The sequence below is a fragment of the Amphiura filiformis genome, chromosome 19, assembly GCF_039555335.1.
Source record: "Amphiura filiformis chromosome 19, Afil_fr2py, whole genome shotgun sequence".
NCBI classification, from domain to species: domain Eukaryota; kingdom Metazoa; phylum Echinodermata; class Ophiuroidea; order Amphilepidida; family Amphiuridae; genus Amphiura; species Amphiura filiformis.
Genome location: NC_092646.1, coordinates 26,403,980 through 26,423,908, shown reverse-complemented (window position 1 = coordinate 26,423,908; position 19,929 = coordinate 26,403,980). Strand labels below are relative to the sequence as shown.

At 39.1% G+C, this 19,929-nt stretch overlaps 1 protein-coding gene across 1 annotated transcript; it reads right to left on the bottom strand.

The window, feature by feature from the left end:
- Positions 1 to 669: 669 nt before the first annotated feature.
- On the bottom strand, positions 670 to 19,663 carry LOC140140313 (transient receptor potential cation channel subfamily M member 5-like). Its single transcript, XM_072162087.1, has 9 exons — positions 19,607 to 19,663; positions 19,127 to 19,261; positions 18,037 to 18,264; positions 16,850 to 17,024; positions 9,055 to 9,214; positions 7,212 to 7,393; positions 6,110 to 6,215; positions 5,032 to 5,122; positions 670 to 898 (listed from the first exon to the last, which is right to left on the bottom strand). Exons 1-9 carry the CDS (start codon positions 19,649 to 19,651, stop codon positions 881 to 883), a joined length of 1,140 nt encoding a protein of 379 aa, XP_072018188.1. The 5' UTR covers positions 19,652 to 19,663; the 3' UTR covers positions 670 to 880.
- Positions 19,664 to 19,929: the final 266 nt, after the last annotated feature.

The window sequence follows — 19,929 nt, the reverse complement described above, 5'->3', positions numbered from 1 at the left end:
GCACTGAGCATGCTGGTTTTGACTACAGAGGGGCCTGAGGGTTCATGTGTCTGACCATGGTCTGACCAGGGTGTCACTTCCCTAATCTAACTTGGGAATCCCTGCTGGCTGCTTACAAAAGCATCAAGCACACTGTATACAACAGACAGGGTATTCTCACACTAAGAGGACATTCCTTCAGTTTTAGCAGAAGTTAAATCTTGGAATCCCGAGATGTTTAAACATCTTTAAATTAAGAAGCCTTGTTTTTCACAGGGTTGTTTAACATTACAATCTTGTAAAAATCAGAAATTTGAAAAAACAAATAGGGGCCTCCCAACCAGTAGCCTAAATCTAGTTTAGAATATCAGATACCTGATCAGATCACAGAACACCAAAATAACAGGTGCAAAGGAGACAATGGCAATGGTTATATTGGGTCAAGTTGAGAGGGGCGAGGGCAAGGACGGCACTATACACCAAGCAAGAACAGGACAAGAAAATCCATGTATTCAAGATTAAAAAGGTAAAAATTGGGCATTACCGGTACTAATTTACATCAATGGGAACATTGTATATGTCCTCCCACCCCAATGCCACATACTTATTACAAAGCACCCAGAGCAAAGCACCTATACTAAGGAAAAATACATAGAAATGTTAACATATAAAACATGCAAATATATATATAAATCATGATCTAAGATCTATACATACATAGAGCCCTAAAATCTAAAATTATACAAATTTTTCCAAAATTTCCAAAACTCAGTGTTGTGCCAATTGCCAATTCGGCTCTTTCCTATGGTGCAGATGTAACAGCAATTGCAGATGTAACAGCAATTGCAGATGTAACAGCAGTTGCAGATGTAACAGCAGTTACTTGTACCGCGTTGCTAGATCATGGCAATACCCGCACCTATTAAAATAATTAAAAGGAAATAAATAATGATTAATTGTATGCTTTGAATCCTCTAGAACATTTGCAGTATCATATGTATCAGTAACATTTCTTCTCATTTGATACGTTCTTTGATGTTTGGTAGGTTTATACCAAAGATACTATTGCAAGTAAGTAATTGATAAATTACAAATGATACAAATGGTCAAATGAGTAGTACATAATTACATATCATTTCAAAGCTCAACAGAAAGAAGGCTTCTGATCTGGATAGTACGATGGGATGTATGCAGAGCACATATTGTACGGCAGTTCCACATTGATCCCATAAACAGATCGCTTCAATGACATCCTTAGCTAAGGAACTGGTGATTCCAATCCCAAACAAGGGCAAAGATGCAAGATTGACGGACAACTACCGTGGCATCACCATCGCCTCCATCATCGGGAAAGTCTTAGAACACGTCATTCAACACCGACTTTGTAATGATTATTTAAAACCATAATCATGAAGACAAACACTTTCTACTTCCTTCACATTTGGATCTGTACCAAACCAGACATTCCATAGATATTACAAGTTGGAAACAAGTGTCTTAGAACATCATGACCTTTTATGGTTATGACTAACTTCTCCTAATTATAATATGTTTTTAACTTGAGAAGGGGGATGTAATGATTATGAACATTCCTTAAAACCATAATCATAAAGACTAACACTTTCTACTTCCTTCACATTTGGATCTGTACCAAACCAGACATTCCATAGATATTACAAGTTGGAAACAAGTGTCTTAGAACATCATGACCTTATATGGTTATGACTAACTTCTCCTAATTATAATATGTTTTTAACTTGAGAAGGGGGATGTAATGATTATGAACATTCCTTAAAACCATAATCATAAAGACTAACACTTTCTACTTCCTTCACATTTGGATCTGTACCAAACCAGACATTCCATAGATATTACAAGTTAGAAACAAGTGTCTTAGAACATCATGACCTTATATGGTTATGACTAAATTCTCCTAATTATAATATAAGAATCATCCAATGACTATATTTAATATTAATATTCATAAGACCATACCTGATAACCATGCTTGATAATATAATCAAATCACTTGTATTTGAGATCATGAAGAATCAACAATTCTAATAAAATACTACAATAGTATATATTGAGTCTGGAAGACCATCATTACAGACTTCACATCCAGACCAAACAGGGACAAAGCAAACTGCAGGGAGGCTTCACAAGATCAAGGTACATCCTTAGCTTATGCTGCGCTGTTGGTATCTAAAATTATTGCAGAAGCAGAACTTGAGACCCAAAGAAAGAGCTCCTTGTGACTCCCTGATGCAAGAAAGGCGTTTGATTTCGTCTACCAAAATGAAATTCTGCATAAGCTTTTCTATTCCGGCCTGGATCCACCTCTTTGGATGCTAGTGAAAGGAATGTACCAGGATGCTTCAAGTGAAGTCAAGTGGGAAGGAGAAATGTCAAGACCATTCATACTCAAGCAAGGAGTCAGATAAGGGAGTGTTTTATCAACAAACTGCTACAGAATATTTATTAATGACTTGCTCAAGATGCTCTAAATTTCAGGTGTCGGAGCTTCAGTTGGCAACATATATGTTGGCTCCCCAACAATCCCAACATGTGCAGATGATTCGGACAAAAGCATGCTTCTGATCTACAATTCCAAAACCCCTGCTGATGAGTCATTACGTTTCATACCTAAGGTTGAGCTTTACCAACAGAAACCACTGGTTATCATGTCGGCTTACAGACCAGCAAGAAATGATTGGGACTATACTCCCAGAAATGTTGCCAGGTCATACGCGACATCATGACCAGATTTCCATCTGCTACTGTGTGGGTGAGTGGCGACTCCAATCACCATTAATGAATGCTTCCTGTGCACCTTCCACGATCTCGGCCTAACCCAGATTGTTGATTTTTGTACAGGCAAGACAGTTTTGGTCCTTTACTAAAGGCAAAAGATGTGACAACACTGGAGTCGCCCCCATCATGTAGGATGGTATTATTCAATCTGATTGTCAATCTTCAATCACGACTGATTGGGGGGGTGCAGGGTCACCTTCTTGCATGGATCCGTTTCTTTTTATCTGGTTGACCCCAGCAGGTTGTTTTGGAAGGGAAGAGGAGCACCACATCAAGCGTAACATCAGGTGTTCCCCAAGGGTCCGTTTTTAGTCTATATAAACGACTTACCTAATGCTGTCACACCAGGAAACTTAATGTGGCAGGATTCACAGCATTCTAAGCTTTGCAATGAAGCACTTGGAATTGCCAAGGATTGTGCACACCTTGGAATTCTCCGCTCTACCGAGAAGAGGGCCAACTCCAACGTACTCATCGATCGTATCCAATTAGCAAGAAGAACGATCTATGCTCTGATGGGTGTCGGCCTACATGGCAACAGCGGTGTTAACACACTTCTGTCACAGTGGCGTAACTGCCGGGGGGCAGGGGGCATTCCCCCCTGGCAAAAATTGCCTGTTTGGGCCCCCGCCCCCTAGAGCTATTTGGGCCCCCGCCCCCCTAGTTCAAGGAAAAAAGAGTAAAAAGGAGAAAGAGGAAAAAATATGTTGCTTTTAGGGCGCTAGCTCCTATAATCCTTTTTTTTTTTTGCTTTTTTTTTTTTCAAACCACCGGAAAAAAAATTGGGTCAACCTTTTGAGGAAGGGGCGGCAAAATTTTTTTGTTTGGTGGATTTGGGCACCCGCCCCATACAGGCTTGCCCCACCCCCCGGAAAAAATCCCAGCTACGCCACTGTCAGCCAGGATGATCACTACTCTCATCATCCCCCAGATATGTTCTGGAAACCGTATTGATCAAAGCAACCGATCTTGCTAAGCTTGAGAAATACCACGAAAAGGTGCTTCATCTGAAGCATACCAGATGAAGCATCTACCAGACAGATGAAGCATCTACCAGACCAGACTTAGTCGCTAACGAGGCTGTGTTCCTCCTGATTGGACAGCTCCCTATTGAAGGTATACCAGACAAACGGATATTACAAAACAAATATTTGGAGCGATAACAAGGAGTGACTGCATCAAGAGGGATCTAACACTCAGGCAACTGGCGGGGAAGGATATCAAATCCAATAGCTGGTCTACCAGATGGGCACACCCTACTTGCCGATCCCTTGTCCATGTTGTCCTACAATATAATTGAAGGAAACTGTCTCAAGTACAATCGACATGAATTGCTAAGGGCGTGTGAAGGGGCGTGAAACAAGACAATGCTGAAGACTGGGACTGCATATCATGGGATGAAGCCACATCATGTTTGGTCTACAGTCAACTTGAACACCAAAGATGCTGCTGTAAAAGCATGCCTTTTGACAGGCAACTAGGCAGGAGAAAAAGACTCAATACTACCCAGGGACCGATAGCACGTGTCTTCTGTGCAGGAAAGCCCAGAAAATGTGAAGCCTTTCCGAAACATTGCAGGATACAAGGAAACATCTTCATCAAGTGCAGCAGGCAGTTGAGAATGGCTATACATGGATTGGAGAACACTACAAAAGAGCTCTCGCCCTATAAGTCAGCTTATATTGGACCGCACCATGGAAGGAACTCTCCCATTCCCACCAAAAGGACAAAGACTGGATGCTATAGAAAGCGTAACAAGAAGACTGTGTATTGCACTTCACCGTACTAGGAAATTTCTCGATGGATAAATCTTTGTGGCTGTTTTGTGTGGGGGTGTGGGGGGGGGGGGTGTGGGGGGGTGTTTAATGGATTTTATTAACTATGCTGGATTTTGTGTCGTCAAGTGACTTTTCGTGTTAGATAGAACTTTTTGATGCACTTTTTGGTGTTTTTAATTATGGCCTCCACCTAACCCTGTCTACAGGGGTGCACCTATTGTGAAGCGGGGATCTACGTAACTACTATACTACTACTACTACTACTACATTGTGTACCCTTTGTTTGTTAGACTTCTGCACGTGTCTTGTTGTTTTGTGTTGAGTGTCATTTTTGTAAGGTGGTGCAAAACTTTTTCAGGCTTTTGAATTCTGTTGCATCACCTCTTGTGTTTTTTGCTGTTGTATTATACTTTGTAGTTTTGATGGTTAAAATTGAACTGAACTGAACTTAAATACGTACCGGTACCTTATCAAAGCGCTCATCAACATGACTTTTGAAAAGTTTTAGCTGGCTCTCCAACATGTCAAGGCGATCAGGCATCTGTTCCTTCCTATACGAAAACAAAAGATATCGTCGAATTTAACTTTGCTGCTTTGCTAGATTGATTGAAATCAAAACTTCGAATGTACTACATTATGAAACAGCCCGAAAAGGTTGACCCAAATTTTTTAGATGGTTTGAAAAAGTGAAGAGTAATCCGCCTAATTATAGGCGCTAGTGACCAAAATCCTGTATTTTAGGGTTTATAACCTTAAATATGGCCGTTTTCAATTCATTGTTTCATCTTAATGATCTTATCAGAAATTCTCCGGCTCAAACTGGTATAAACAGTGACCACTTCCCCCGAATGACTATGTTTCCCGACTAATAGGTCAAACTAGGGGGGCTGTTCCCCACACCTTTGCGCATGCCACTGGGAGGACTGTGCCCGTTCGTTTAGCTGACATGTGCAAATGAATTGCAAACAGCATAAAAATGGTTTTGAGAGTGCGTTCTCTATTGTTGATATATTTGTTTTCTTACGGAGAAAAAGGGTATAGCATCACCGGTGCCGATCCGATATTTTAGCAGTATGCGTAAAATCGGTCCGATAGGACATCAAATTTGATTATCGGTTGAGCTCATTAAGGGGGTACTACACCCATGTGGTAAATTTGTGACTATTTTTGCATTTTTCTCAAAAAATAATTACACACTGGTAACAAAAGTTATGTATATTATTGGGGCAAGGAATCCCATTACTACACTGAAATTTCAGTGACTCAAGACAAGCGGTTCAGTATATATGATAGGAAATGAGGTACATCCTAGCGGTACCTTATTTCTGATCATAAATAACAAACCGCTTGTCTTGGGTCACTGAAATTCCAGTGTAGTAATTGGATTCCTTGCCCCTATAATATACATAACTTTTTGTTACCACTGTGTTATTAGTTTTTGAGAAAAATGCAAAAATAGACACAAATTTATCGAGGGGTGTAGTACCCCCTTAACTGTTGAATGTTCAAACTTGATTTGGATATTTGTATAATCCTACCTATCCTGCTCTTGTTCATCTTGTCGCTTCTTCATAATGTAGTCGTATACCACCTGTTTCTCCAATGCTTTGATGTGACGCTGTTGGTCTTCGTTGAACCCAAGTTCTGTAAAAATAACAACTTAATTAAAGCAATAATTCAATATGGATTTTTATTTGTTTCTCACAAAATATTAATTCGCTATCAGATATGTCCCCTTTTAATTTCGCGCCAAAGAAATGAGGTAAAAAACACACAAGAAAATCGCTATTTCAGGGGTACTCATATAGCCCCGTATAATAGCCCATTAGTCTCGAAAACTCTAATGTCCTGCATATTACGTTCTTGCTCAAGTAACATTATAACGTGTATGCGGTGATTTTGAATGAACCTTTCTATTTTACATCCAGCCAACACAAAACATTTTATCGAAAACGTTTATATGTCAAGTTGTAAAAGGGTAAATAAGACATTTTAAAAACATTCAGAAAACTTGATGTAGAACTATAACATAATGTTATTAAAGGAGTAATTCGTGATCCTAGCATCCTCATTTTATGACATGTTTCAGTAGATATCCACAAAAAAGGCTTATTCCCAAAATTTCAGTTGATTCCGATTTTGCGTTTGCGAGTTGTGCTGTTGTAATTTCGTTCTGGTATACCAGAACGTAATTCAAATCTGACGATATTTTTGCTAAACGAATTAATCTGCAGAAAATCTTTAGCAAATAAACATTATGTAGTTAGAGGTTTCCAGTGGTATAAAAATCTCAACTTTTTTGGAGAAAAGTGGGGGAATGAGACTGTGGATCTTTTAAATGTTGCAAAATATTTTGCAAAAATGTTTGTCAAAAATATCTTGCAATAACATTTTGACATTTAAAAAAGTAATGATATTTATTAAGTGTTTCAAAACATTTGCAAAAATGTTTGCCAAAACTGTTTGCCAAAAATATTTTACAATAATATTTTGACATTTTTGTTTTCATATAAAATATTTTGAAAATGGTTTCATGACCTATATTTATTAAATGTCATGAACCGGTGAGCGATAGGATGCGTGAAATAAACAAAGGGTCCCCATGTTTTTGCGCATGACTGCAATGTATTCGAAACTTACTCAATGTTGGAGAATTCCACGTCCAGATATTTCTAAACATAAAGCGACCAAGACGCCAGAAGTGCACAATGATGATGAACGGTGGTGCTAAACTCGGTTTCTTGTAGTACTCCTTTGTAATGCTGTAGCGCATAAATCTCCAGAAAAGTTCATTTTTCTCATTTACTCTCTCGTATGTGTTGCTTAAAAATACAAGCATATTGAAAGGAAAATTCGTTATCGTTATGATATATGACGTCATTGCTAATAATAATACACAAATACCAGTCTTTCATAAATTCGCGACTCAAAGAATGACCCCGGCAATCACAAATTTATGCCTTATATGTTAGAAAAATAATTATCAAGCACGAATCACGTGGTTTTATTTAAAACAAACTCATATTGACCATAACACTGAATAAAACAGCCGGCTCTCAACACGCGATATTTAAAATTCCCGCGCCGAAATTATCCAGTGTAATGACGTCATGGTTATTTGTGCTCAATTGTTGTCAGCCTTCATTGTATTACTGGGGCGTCATTGCAGTCGACAATCTTGGCGTCCGGGAATTTTGAATATCGCGTGTTGAGAGACGGTTGCTTTAATTCGATTTTATGGTCAATGATTTGAGTTTGTTTAAAATAAAACCACGTAATTTGCGCTTGATAATTAATTTTCTAACATATAAAGCATAGCTATCATTTATGTATACTGTGGATTCCATCTCCACCAAAAAAAGTAGCATATCTATATATCTTTACACTTGTACCACTTTTAAAACTAAACAGTATTTGGGTAAATTTATGCTTTTAATAGATACATATTATGAATTCAATGTGACCTCAAGAAGTAAAGGGGGGGGGCTTTGGTGGCGCCAGCGGCCAAAATGAAGGGGCGGCGGAAGAAGGGGCGGCAAAAACGAAGGGGTCGGCAAAAAGAATTAGTAAATAAAAAAGGGCGGAAAAATTTGATAAAGCATAAAATTTTTTGCTCTTCACTTTTTCAAACGACCGAGAAAAAAATTGGGTCAACCTTTTCGGGCTGTTGAGGAAGGGCGGCAAAATTTAATTTTTTCAGCCCCCCCCCAGGTTTGGGCGGCCACGGTACGTCACTGAGGCGGCTGTACTGCAAACATTGTATTATTGCAAGACTAATCTATTGTTACGTTTTTTGTGGAAGGTGTCTGCATGTCGTGTCTTTCGCAAACAAATCACTCATTTTAGAGGCACATAAGTATCTATGTAAGTGGGATTCTATGGTACGGTATTGCATTAAAACGGACCGCGCCCATATCGTACCAAGAGACCGGTCCCATCACTATTTATGCCAGGAGGAGCGTAGCCTTGTTCAAGGTTTTTTGTAAGTTTCCTCCCTCATGACCAGCACTTTAATCCTAGTTTCTATAATCTGCACTGCTTTTGGGGCTCGCCAAGTCCATGATATGAGGGCACAGATTGCGGCTACTATATAATCATGCGTAAGTTGAACGATCGAACTCGGGTTGAGCCTACGAGCCCGTACTAGCCCAAATTCGATTTGTCAGCATACGCACGGTCATTAATAGCCGTAATCTGTGGCCCTCACCTGCTCACTGACTTCGCGAGCCCAAAAATAGTTCAAGCAGGGAGGAAATTGTAGAAGGCCTTGAACAAGGCTAGGAGGAGCGGGGTGATGGACTTAAGAGGAACACGATTTATTTGCAGGAGGAAACAATAACTTCAGAAATCAATGAAATTTTTTTAGCGAAACACAAGGGGGAATCCGTAACCTCAAAATTTTGCGGTTTTTTATTCAGTTAAATTCTTACTAGGGCATGCTTTTTAAACTGAAAACCCGATAAGCAAGATAAATCGTCATTACCTGAACATAGCAATAAGAAGGTTCAGAAGCAGCGCGTTACTTAAAATCATCCAAAGAGCAAGACAGAACACTCCCCATCCAACGTGCTCAGGACATCGCATAGCTCCATCAAGTTGTATCGCTGTCTCATTGGTTGTACAACCACCATCATCTGCCGTGACTAAATAAAAACATCCATAATTAGACCATCTTATTCTTAATTTGATAGTTTGTCTCAAAGCCCTTTCCCAGTTGTAAACATATTAATGCGGCAAGCGGTTTTTTACTGGTTTTTTTTCCTTTAATGTTTTTTTTTTATCTGTGAGACACGCTGTTTTAAATGCTAGAGTGAACAATAGCACATGAGGAGTGACACAAGTCAAGAACTTATACAGCCACCTAGGCACTATGAAAGACCACATGGGCCAATCAGTGGTTCACTGCTGCAAGTTAGAAACAACAAGAGTGAAGGGGAACAGTAGCATCAGACACATGAAATGTAATGAGATGCTTATGCACTCTGCTCTTGAAGGATGGTGCGCGTGCGCCGTTGTCAGTCACGTCTCTGAATACTCCATCTGGTAGGCTATTCCAAACGTGAACTGCAGTGTGGATGAAGGTCCTGCCAGTAGATATATATATATATATATATATAGAAACTTTTACTGTGAGAGCATGACAAGCTGGAGCGGGTAGCTCTTCTGACAATAACTGGTTTTGGTAGCAATGCATGCCTTCAGATCTGGTTGACACAGGCTGGTGTGCATTTTGTAGAGGACTGTTGCTGAAACCTGACGTCTTTGATGGAGAGATGTGATGTTCAGCTCTGTAATCGCTTGATCTTCGGTTACACCTATGATTCGAAGGGCCTTCCTCAGGATAGAGTCTAATGATCCTAGAGCGGTGGCGCTGGCACTCATCCAAGAGAGTGAGGCGTATTCCATCACACTGCTAACTTGGACCATGTAAACGGTTGCTCTGCCTCTCACATTAAGTTTGTTTGCAACTCTCCTCAGAGCGCCCAACATCTGTCCTGCTCTGGATGAGACGGTGGAGATGTGCTTTGTCCAAGTCAGCTTGTCAACTGTGACTCCCAAGATCTCCAGCTCCTCCTTCTCAGCCAGTTTGGTGGTACCAGACAGAAGATCTAGCTTGGTTGGATTCATCTTTCTTGATATTGTCACTGCCTTATATTTTGATGGCTCGAAGGTCACCTTTCATCTGTGTGCCCAGATCCTCACTTTCTCCAAGTCTCTGTTTAGGCTAGCAGTAACAGCTTCAGGGTTGCCTCTAGATGTAATATCGCAAAACAAGGTGGGATCATTTGCATAGAGGTATAGCAGGTTTTCACACTCATCATCCAGGTCATCAATGAAGACAGAGAATAAAAGTGGCCCCAATATTGACCCCTGGGGAACTGGTTCATTGATGGAGGAAGTACTTGATGACTGGCCAGATAGGACAACTTTGATGAAACGATCTGTCAGGTAGCTCCTAATCCAAGTGAGCAGCTTGCCGGATACTCCTTTTGCCATGAGTTTCGAGCAAAGGCCATTATGCCAGACCTTGTCAAATGCTCCTTTGATGTCCAGGGCTATCCGAGGCGCACTTCGCTGCCTCTGTCCAGGGAGTTGGACCACCAGTCAGAATGGTGAGGATGTCAGCTGTGCTGTGCTGTGGCCTAAATCCAAACTGTCTATCTGAAATCAGTTGGTTTCCAAGGAGGTACTTCTGGAGTTGTTCTGTACAACAGCCTCCAACAGACCTTGCTAATGATGCAGAGCAGAGAGATGGGGCGGTACATAGTTGGATTAGACTTTGAATCTCTCTTGTGAATAGGGATGAAAGATGCAGTTTTCAATTGGCTTGGGAAAACTCCCTTGGAGAAGCATAGCTGAAACAGCAGGCTGGATGGTCTTGCAAGTTCTGCGCTGCACTCTTTTAGGACTCTTGAAGGAATTTCGTCAGGACCAGTAGCTTGATCTGGTTGCAGATTCCTGAGAAGCTTCCTAGCATATTTGACCTTGAAGGCTATCTTTTTCATTTATTTATTTATTTATGAAATTGTTTTTAAAAAGGAAGAAAGAAATTTCTCAGGCCTTTATCAACTACAATTTACAGCTGCTTAAAAAAAAAAAAAAAAAAAAAAGAGAAAGAAAAAAATCCTGACTTACCTACCTATTTTTTTTTTATGTTACGCCAATCTGCCAATCAAACAATTTTCTTTTTGTGGCCTTATCCCTGTATTCATTCCTTGTGTTATTCTTTTTTCAGCTACTGATTGTCAGGAATAATGAATGTCGGGATAGGCATCTGAAATCACGTGACGAAACCGGAAGATGTAGCCTAGGTCTAGACAATAGGCGGATTAGCGGCCATTTTGTCTTCTACATGATTTTATTCACGTGTCCTTATATTTTATAGTACACAAATATATAAGTTAATCGGTTTACTATTTTAAAATTATATTTTGAGTATACAATATATTCTGTAGTAAAAAGATCAAATGACGATGATTGTGTAACGGGATTTCCCCTCTATAAGGGGCGCACCATTAGATTTCAGGGGGGCATGGGAGTTTTTGAAAAAAAAACTTTGCCCACTAGTGAAAAAAAAAAAAAACTTTGCCCACTAGTGAGAAAAAAAAAAAACTTTGCCTCACTGATGAGTAAAAAAAAATTTCCCCACCCAACTTTGTATAAAATGTACATTAAAATTGAAAAAAATAACTTCACCGCCGAAGGCGGTGAAAAACAAATTTGGTGCTCTTGGAGGCGAAAAAAAAAAAATTCCGCCGCCTTCGGCGGCGGAAAAAAAAAATTCTGCCTGACCCAAACTCCCATGCCCCCCTGAGAATCTAATGGTGCGTCCCTAAATAGCTTGTTTTTCCATTATTTTGCAAGCCAAATAATCACGTGTTTTGCGGCCACATCAAGGTATTTTTTGTACCACACTTAAGTTGTTATTGTAAAGTTCTGCATTGTATTGGGTGTGTATAGACGACGTTAGTCAGGAAGCGGCTTCGGCCTTTGTGAGGATTTGGAAATCGCGGACGCTGATTGGACGGAGGTCAGCTGATCCAAACTTTGGCGTGGGTCTTGAGCTGGGCGATTTGGAAAACTTGTCAGACGAGACCGAAAGACTGACAACGACTGTGTGCGGACCGTGTTACGTGATGGATAGGCGAGTAGAAAGCGACGAGAGAAGACAATATTTCGACAAATGGACAGATAATATTACTTTTGTATGTTTTTCTGGAGGAGTAAGACGAGAATTTGGAAGAGATGGAGATTACTGTGACAATATTTTCGTGTGTACAAGACAGAGCAAAATTGACAGCAGCAAATGGACAATGCAAATTTACCCAGTTGACGAGTTATAAATTGTGACGACATTTTACTTCGTGGTATGCTGAGAAATGGGGGAAGATTCGCATTATTTGAGTGGATATTATCGCCTAGATTGAGGTTATATCTTCAATGGAGTTTTGGCAGCTCATGACGTATGCAATGGACATGATATTTTCAAGTGATTTAGCGAAGACGCCGTTTTCTTCCATCGCATGGATTTATTAATTTCTTCGAAAGTGCACTCGCGACAACGGCAGACAAGCATCATCAACAGGCGACGACATTGGACATTGTGTGTATATTTTTAATGTGAGTTTATGATTTTTGATATGCATATCTAAATGTAAACAAACAATTTGTGCTTCTTGAGGGGGGGATGAGTTAAACAAATGTTTGCCAAATTGGGATGTGTTTTGTGCAATGTTTTGGGTTGTATTTGTTTTGGACATTGTTTTGAGAGTCAAAATATCTAAAATTGGGTCAGAGTTCAAGTTCAGGTCATTGTTTGGCTGGGATTGGGTCAAAACCTTGTGGAAAGTAAATTGGGTTAAAATATTATGTTTTGTAAAACAAGCAGCACAGATGATTGGGAATTGTCATGACATTTTGTGTACAGAAAGTTGACCTTTGTGTAAATAGAGATTTGAAGCTATTTCATCATGTTGATTGACATTTTATAGCTAAAGTATGGTGCGCCAAAAGCGTCATAATTGCGATTGTGAGCATGGTTCAGATTTTGTGCACTTTGCGAAAAAGTAGGTCAGGTTGAAATAATGTGTGACTTTAAATAACATGTAGTTGCATAATTTACCAAATTTTTGCATGCTGATTGCGTAATCATATTTCAGGTTTGGCTAAATGCTTTGTGTAGAGGTATATTAGTGCACCATTTGATTCAAGATTTGTAGGCCTATAAAAATGTGTTGATAAAATGTGTATTCATGCTTTGTAAATAACTTGTGTACAAGTAAGAAACCATGTTGTGTACTTTGGCAAAACACTGGTAAATACAATTGTGTATTTATAACTTGGTCATGGCAAGCCATTGCTGACAAAATTAGCATTGAAATTGATGATTGGTGTGTGACAAAAATAGATCATTAAAAATGTGATGAATGATGCAGCCATTGTTGAAATATTGTACAAGTGTGTATAAAAAGCTTGTGTTATATTAAAAAGATTGTCTTTCAAGTGGAAATCTGCGCAGTGGTGCAGAATGTGTTGATGTTGTTCCCAGCATCAACTCCCGAAGGTGGTGCGCAACATAGATTACCATGAGGACATTCACTAAACACATGTTCAGTGTGTAGGCGTAATATGGTTTCAAAAATAATGCTTGCAGTGTGCATTCATGTCATTTTTGTGAAATAATTGTAAAATGTAATATTAATGTTGGCAATTGCGCTTTTGTGGCTTATGCATTTAGGAGTTGCAGATTAGACGAGTTGTGAGAGGGCTTTAGTGAGAGTTTAGAGACGCGAGGGTTTGAGGCGCTCAAATTGCGAGTTAACATTGTGTACAGTGTTAGAGTCATAATGGATTGTGTGGTATTAAAAGATTTTACATGTACGTGAAAGAGTCGTAATGTAAATGTATTGCATGGGATTGTGGATTAAAACAGTTATCGCGGGTACGGATTTAATAAGTGAAAAATGGTTTGATTCATGTGTTCGGCAAACTTTCGGGTCATGTGACCATTAAAAATGATTCAACCTACGTGTTTTAATTAACTTTCAGGTGTGACATTAAACATGGTTCGACTCACGCATTTTTGCCAACTTCCGGGTGAGACCATTAAAATAGTTTAGGCCCAGGTGTTGCGGGTAAAATTATTAAAGGAAAGGTGCGAGAATATTGGGAAACGAGAAGTACAGTTGTAGTCGAAGCCATATTGAGTATAGGAGTAAGGTAAAAATCAATTGTGAGGTTTGGCATTTCAAATAGTTTGTGCATGAAGTTAATAGTACAGTGACCTTTGTTTATAATGTATTTACATGTGTCAGGTACTTTGATGAATCCTAAAAAAAGGTACCTTGATAAAAAAGTATTCTTTGTTTATGTAAATTGTGAAACTTTATGTAAAATGATGTAATGCGTTTAATCATAAAAAGGTATGGCAGGCCATTTGGGTCATAATACAGGTATGGTATGCCATTTGCGTCATAACACAGCAGATAAAACACACTGTTGCTAATTGTTTAATTAAACAGCTGTGCATTGTAAACTAAATCATTCCTTTCAGTCAAGTATGGTAAGCCATTTGTGACATAAACTGTTATTCATGTAGTAGATTAAGATGCATTTTGTAGAGTAAGAACATTTAATAAAACTTGTTAACAAATAATAATATTCATTGTTTATTGTGTTTTTAAGCCTGACCAGGATTCCTTTGACGGATACCTCGGTGTGTTCTGCCACACCAACTTACCCTGATGGTGGCAGTATTTCTGTTCGCATAAATCTGCGCTTTTAGAAACCAGTCTTCGCTACTTTTATATTTTACCCTAAAAGGAGGGGTGGCGCTGCTCCAATTAATTTGGCAAATCCGCTCGGCCATCATTTAAAAAAAAAAAAGGGTAAGCCAGCGCTCAACCCTGCGTCCCTTTTACAATTGAATACATGAATACAAAAGCCACTTAAGTCCATGCGAAGTTATTTTGAGAGAAAAAACCATGTATCATTTTAATTCCTTCAGTTAGATTTACCTGGTCAATATGGTAAGTTTTACGTGCAAATGAGTGGATTAACCTGTATTAGGTATGACGATTAGCATTTCAGGGACTTCGTGGGGTTCATTTTAAATTTTGGACTTAGGTGGTTTTTGAATCATATACAAAGACAACAATGTTAGAATGAGATTACCACTAGTAAGATAATACAAAATAAAGCACACAGGTATGTATAATGTTGATAAGCATTCTGCCATGTAATATAAACCACACACTTTCCTTTATTAAACCCATTTTTGTTCAAAAGTCATTCTCTAGCAATGAATGTGTTACAAGTGGACTTTTATACATACTGGATTTCAATCAATGTGTTACTCAAATCATGGAATTGGGTGATTCTTTCATACATGCTATTTTTCACATGCCCAATAGACACAGAGAATGAATTTGAGTTGTTCTTTCATGCATATGACAGGCCTATGTATAGCAACAATTTCCCATGCTTAACTCAATTTGGCCAAAGTATGGACTTAGGTGGCTTTTGTATTCATATATTCAATTGTTCAGGTATTATATGCTTGATAGAATTAAACTGTTTGACCAGCTAGTATTCTCCTCCGCCGTCAGTGTGATTCCAGTCACTCCACGTACCGTGTTGCGAAGGTGGAGGAGTCTAAAGCTGTATTGACGAACACGCATGCGTTAAAAATGATGTAGCCTAGGTCGTAAGGTCGAACAATAGCGTGACGTAGTTTCCGGCATTGTTCCTATGCACTTTCACCCTCCTGTGATTGTGCATTACATTTTTGATACGAATAGATTACTCTCTCATCTCTCAATGCTCAAGGCGCAGGGCCGTTCCGACCATTAGGCCAGGTAAGGCGGTCGCCTAGGGCGGCAAATGTAGAGGGGCGCAAAAAGGGAAAAAAAAAAACGGAAATGGAGAAAGAAAAGTGAAGAAAAAATGACAGCGCCTCCCGTAGGGAACGCCGAATTGACCAATTCAGGATCGATTCTGCGCCCCTCCAAGTGTTGAAAGTCAAAATTTTCCTGCGCAGTTTGTACAAGTTCATTATTTTGCAATATCAATTTAAGACCGATATTCAATATCATTATAACCCAAATTAATTAGTGGTAAAACCCTAGCTCCGCCACTGAAAAAAAAATGATTAACGCTTTTTGGTGGTATGCTCGGGGAGGGAGAGGCTTTGCCTAGGGCGGCAAAATCCCTAGGAACGGCCCTGTCAAGGCGGTTTCACTCTGGTTAAGATGAACAATTTTATTGAGATTTATGATTTAGTCTATTTTGACGTCTGACGATATCAGACTTGAGATTTTTGTGTGGTGGGTAGACAGAACAGTGCGGAAGACAAATTACAGATGATTTGCCGTGGAAAGCGACATATACATAACATGTCGCAGAGCGAACTTATGCATATGAACCTCTATCCCAAACCAACACACACCTGCATGACACATATTTCAGGGCTCCGCTGGAAACCCCTTTCTCGTGAGCCGTCCTGTATAATATGGAGGTCCTATATTAAAACCATTTTTTCTAAGAGTATTTTTTATTTTTACGTGCATTTCAATTTAGTGGTGTGCTCCCACGACAATTCAAAGGTTATGCACGGTTTATAGTAATTTGCCATTCAACGGTATGCAGAAATCACGACGAGTTAGGTAAAATGAATCGCGTATGACATTTCACAGGTTTATGTAGCTGCGGTTTATAGTGATTTGGCATTCGTCGGTACGCGGAAGTCAATTATGCGTTTCCTGCATTTCGTTACTTACCATCGATACTGTCGAGGGCAAGTTCCCCATAGATTTGAAAGTATGGCCGATATATGATGGATGTGACGAGAGACACCGGATCAGAGGTATGCGGATACAGGATTGCAGTTGTTGACATTCCATAGGCGAGGAGCAGAATGATCATAATGGTAAGTATTACAAGCACGTCAAGTATCTAGAAAAGCAATGTCACAAAAAATCTCTTTAAAATGTGAAAGGGTCTGTAACAGTTCCCGTGGAAACATTTGCCTTGATTTTTCGGGATTGGCCTCGGTGATCACTACTCAGCATTCCAAAAAATACAGCACTAATTTTTTGGGATAAAAAAAATATTATCAAGTTCTGCCAAATGAAACAGCTCAATCCTAATCATTCACTTAGTCCTAACTGGAGATAAAAGAAAACGTTCACTATTTTACTATTTTCTTGAAAAAAGAGCCAAAAACATACACTTTTGGCATGTTTTCTGACAATTGAGTCATAAAAATCACACTTGGAACAAGTCTAAGCATTCAAAATCTTGAGTATATGCTGAAATTATGCTCTAATTTTCACTTTTTTTTGTGTTTAATTAAATCGTTGGCTAAGAATGAAACATGTACAAGTCTTTGGGCTTGATTGTCACAGTATACGAAAAACACCCTAATTTCCAAAAGTGGCCAAATATTTAAATTTTACTTTTATTACTAGTTCTAGTAGGGAGTAGTTCTTTATCCATACACATTTAGAAGCATGAAAGAGTAGAAAAAGAATATGATTTTTGGTCGTAAGGGTGTCGATATCCTAAGCAATTGTAATAATAAGCATGTTCTTGTTCCCCTTTCCGAAGAGAAATAAAGGTATTGGTTTTAGCCACTGGTTTCAATCAACGCGATACTCGTACTCGCTATTTGAACCAATCGGAGACGCATAGCAACAACGGGACTGATCGATTTTAAGCCCTAGGTAGTTCCTTGTAAAATATAGGATTTAATTTGATTAAAATTTGTAATACTTATGATATTTCAATTTGAATTGAAGTGTTTAAGAATAAGAATAAAGGTATTGTTTTTAACTGCTGTCGTGCATCTATCGTCTCATATAACACGGGCGAAATCATTATTTTTGGCGTAAAACAACTCGGCTTCGCCTCGTTGTTTTACTTACCTTTATTCTATAATTAATAGCCGGAACATGACCATACATACCATTTGTCCAACCATTAGCACTTTCGGTCCTGTAAATTTAAACGGTGTAAGCTCGTGCAGCAATCGGAAGTAAAACCCAAAGAGACTGAAAGCTAAGATGATCCTAGCCTCATTCCTGCCGAATGCTGTGAGACGAAGTATCATACCAACGGTGAACAGAGTGAGATTGAAGATGTCATTCCAATTCCATGGCACTCTGAAGTATCTTTTCGGTGAGTGGGCAATCATCTGCAGAAAGACATAGTTGAAACCATGGCTCTTTTCGTAAAACTTAATTTTACAACGCGATGGTCTTCCCTATCTTAGGGAACTTAAAATACTATTTATTAAACAATTTTCTAAACTCAAACTAACTGATATAACTTTGACGATTAGGAAATGTAGTGTCCATATCCAACAATGCACCAAAAGTATCCAACATACAATAAAAACCGTAAAACTGCATCTAAAAGCACCTCTGCTTCTAAACGTGCAAATAATTTGTAGAGGGTGCGCTTCATTCTAACGTTTTGCCCTGGTTTTGTCGGAGGTACTCGTCTATAAGCAGAGATGCTTCTAGAAGAGGTTTTACAGGATACCATTCAAGCTTGTGTTTTAGATTGTTGTGTAGCACTTCACCCGTCTGCATGTTCAAACTTGGGTCTGTTTTAAATGATCTTCCCGTAGGAACTCGACAACGACCCATACTATGAGACAGTTACGGCTCTCTTCGCCAAGCTGGCACACTGAGTCCAATTTCTACAAACTTAACGTTCTTCAGGAAATGCCATTGCATAAGACTTGCGTCTTGCTCCTAAAACGGTGCAATATTTGATCTAACGCGTAAACGAGAAAAACAGCTGTCGAGTGCAGATCCGTCGGTGACAGCAAAGTTCATTTCCCATTGAAAAAGCGTTGATTCGACGGATCTGCAGTCGACCATTCTGAAAAACTGATTCCAGTCTCTAAAGGACATGAGAGACATCGACCCCTGGAAAAGTGCATGAATATTAGAAACGTTTTCCCACATCGCATCTTACATAATTTTAAGCTTTTGAGTCATATAATATTGGGGTTTTCTTATGATACTAAAAATGAAGGTTTTCAGTACCTCGCGGATTTCTTCAGCAATGAATGTTGCAACCCAAACCATCAATACATATTCCACTTCTTGCGGCCAACGGCTTGCTAACTGATCAGATAACATCATGTATGAGAACAAAGCCAGAAACAATAGATAGAACATCTGGATACAAAAAAGAACAGAAATAAACCGTTACGTTTGCACAGTATTTTTGTGGGACCCGAGAGCACATAGGACACATCAAAATTGCATTTTGAAAACGAAAAATGTCCTTCTGATATCAAATAATTTTGATTTTTTTTTTGAAATTCAGGATATAATACAAATTTATGACAAATTATTATAAATGATATTTTTGACATTTAAAGTGTTTCAAAGAGCAATGCAATGATTGGAAATTAAGAGAGGGTTGAAACCAAGATCTCTGTAATCGTGGTAATTATGTCATACACGTATTATCACGTACGTCTGAAGGTAAACTGTATTGAACGTGTGCTTGGAACCTACCAAGTACTGGCAGAATGCGACTCGAGGAGCCTGAACAAAGTCCATGAATTTGACACAAAATCTGAAATGGAAAGACAACACACACAAAAAACGAAAAGCATGAAATATTAAGTATTTGCACAAAGTATAGCGTAGCGTGGCGGACCGTTTGAGGGGAGGAAGATCATGATTGAGCACCAGACCTGATGGGGGAGCCATTTCGGCAATTTTCAAATCGATTGCTTACCCCTCCCCCGTGCTCTATATCGATTCGCCACTTGTACACATTCCGAGCTCGTCAGAATGAGCCTCACACCTACTTCACCGGCATTGGACGCGATACC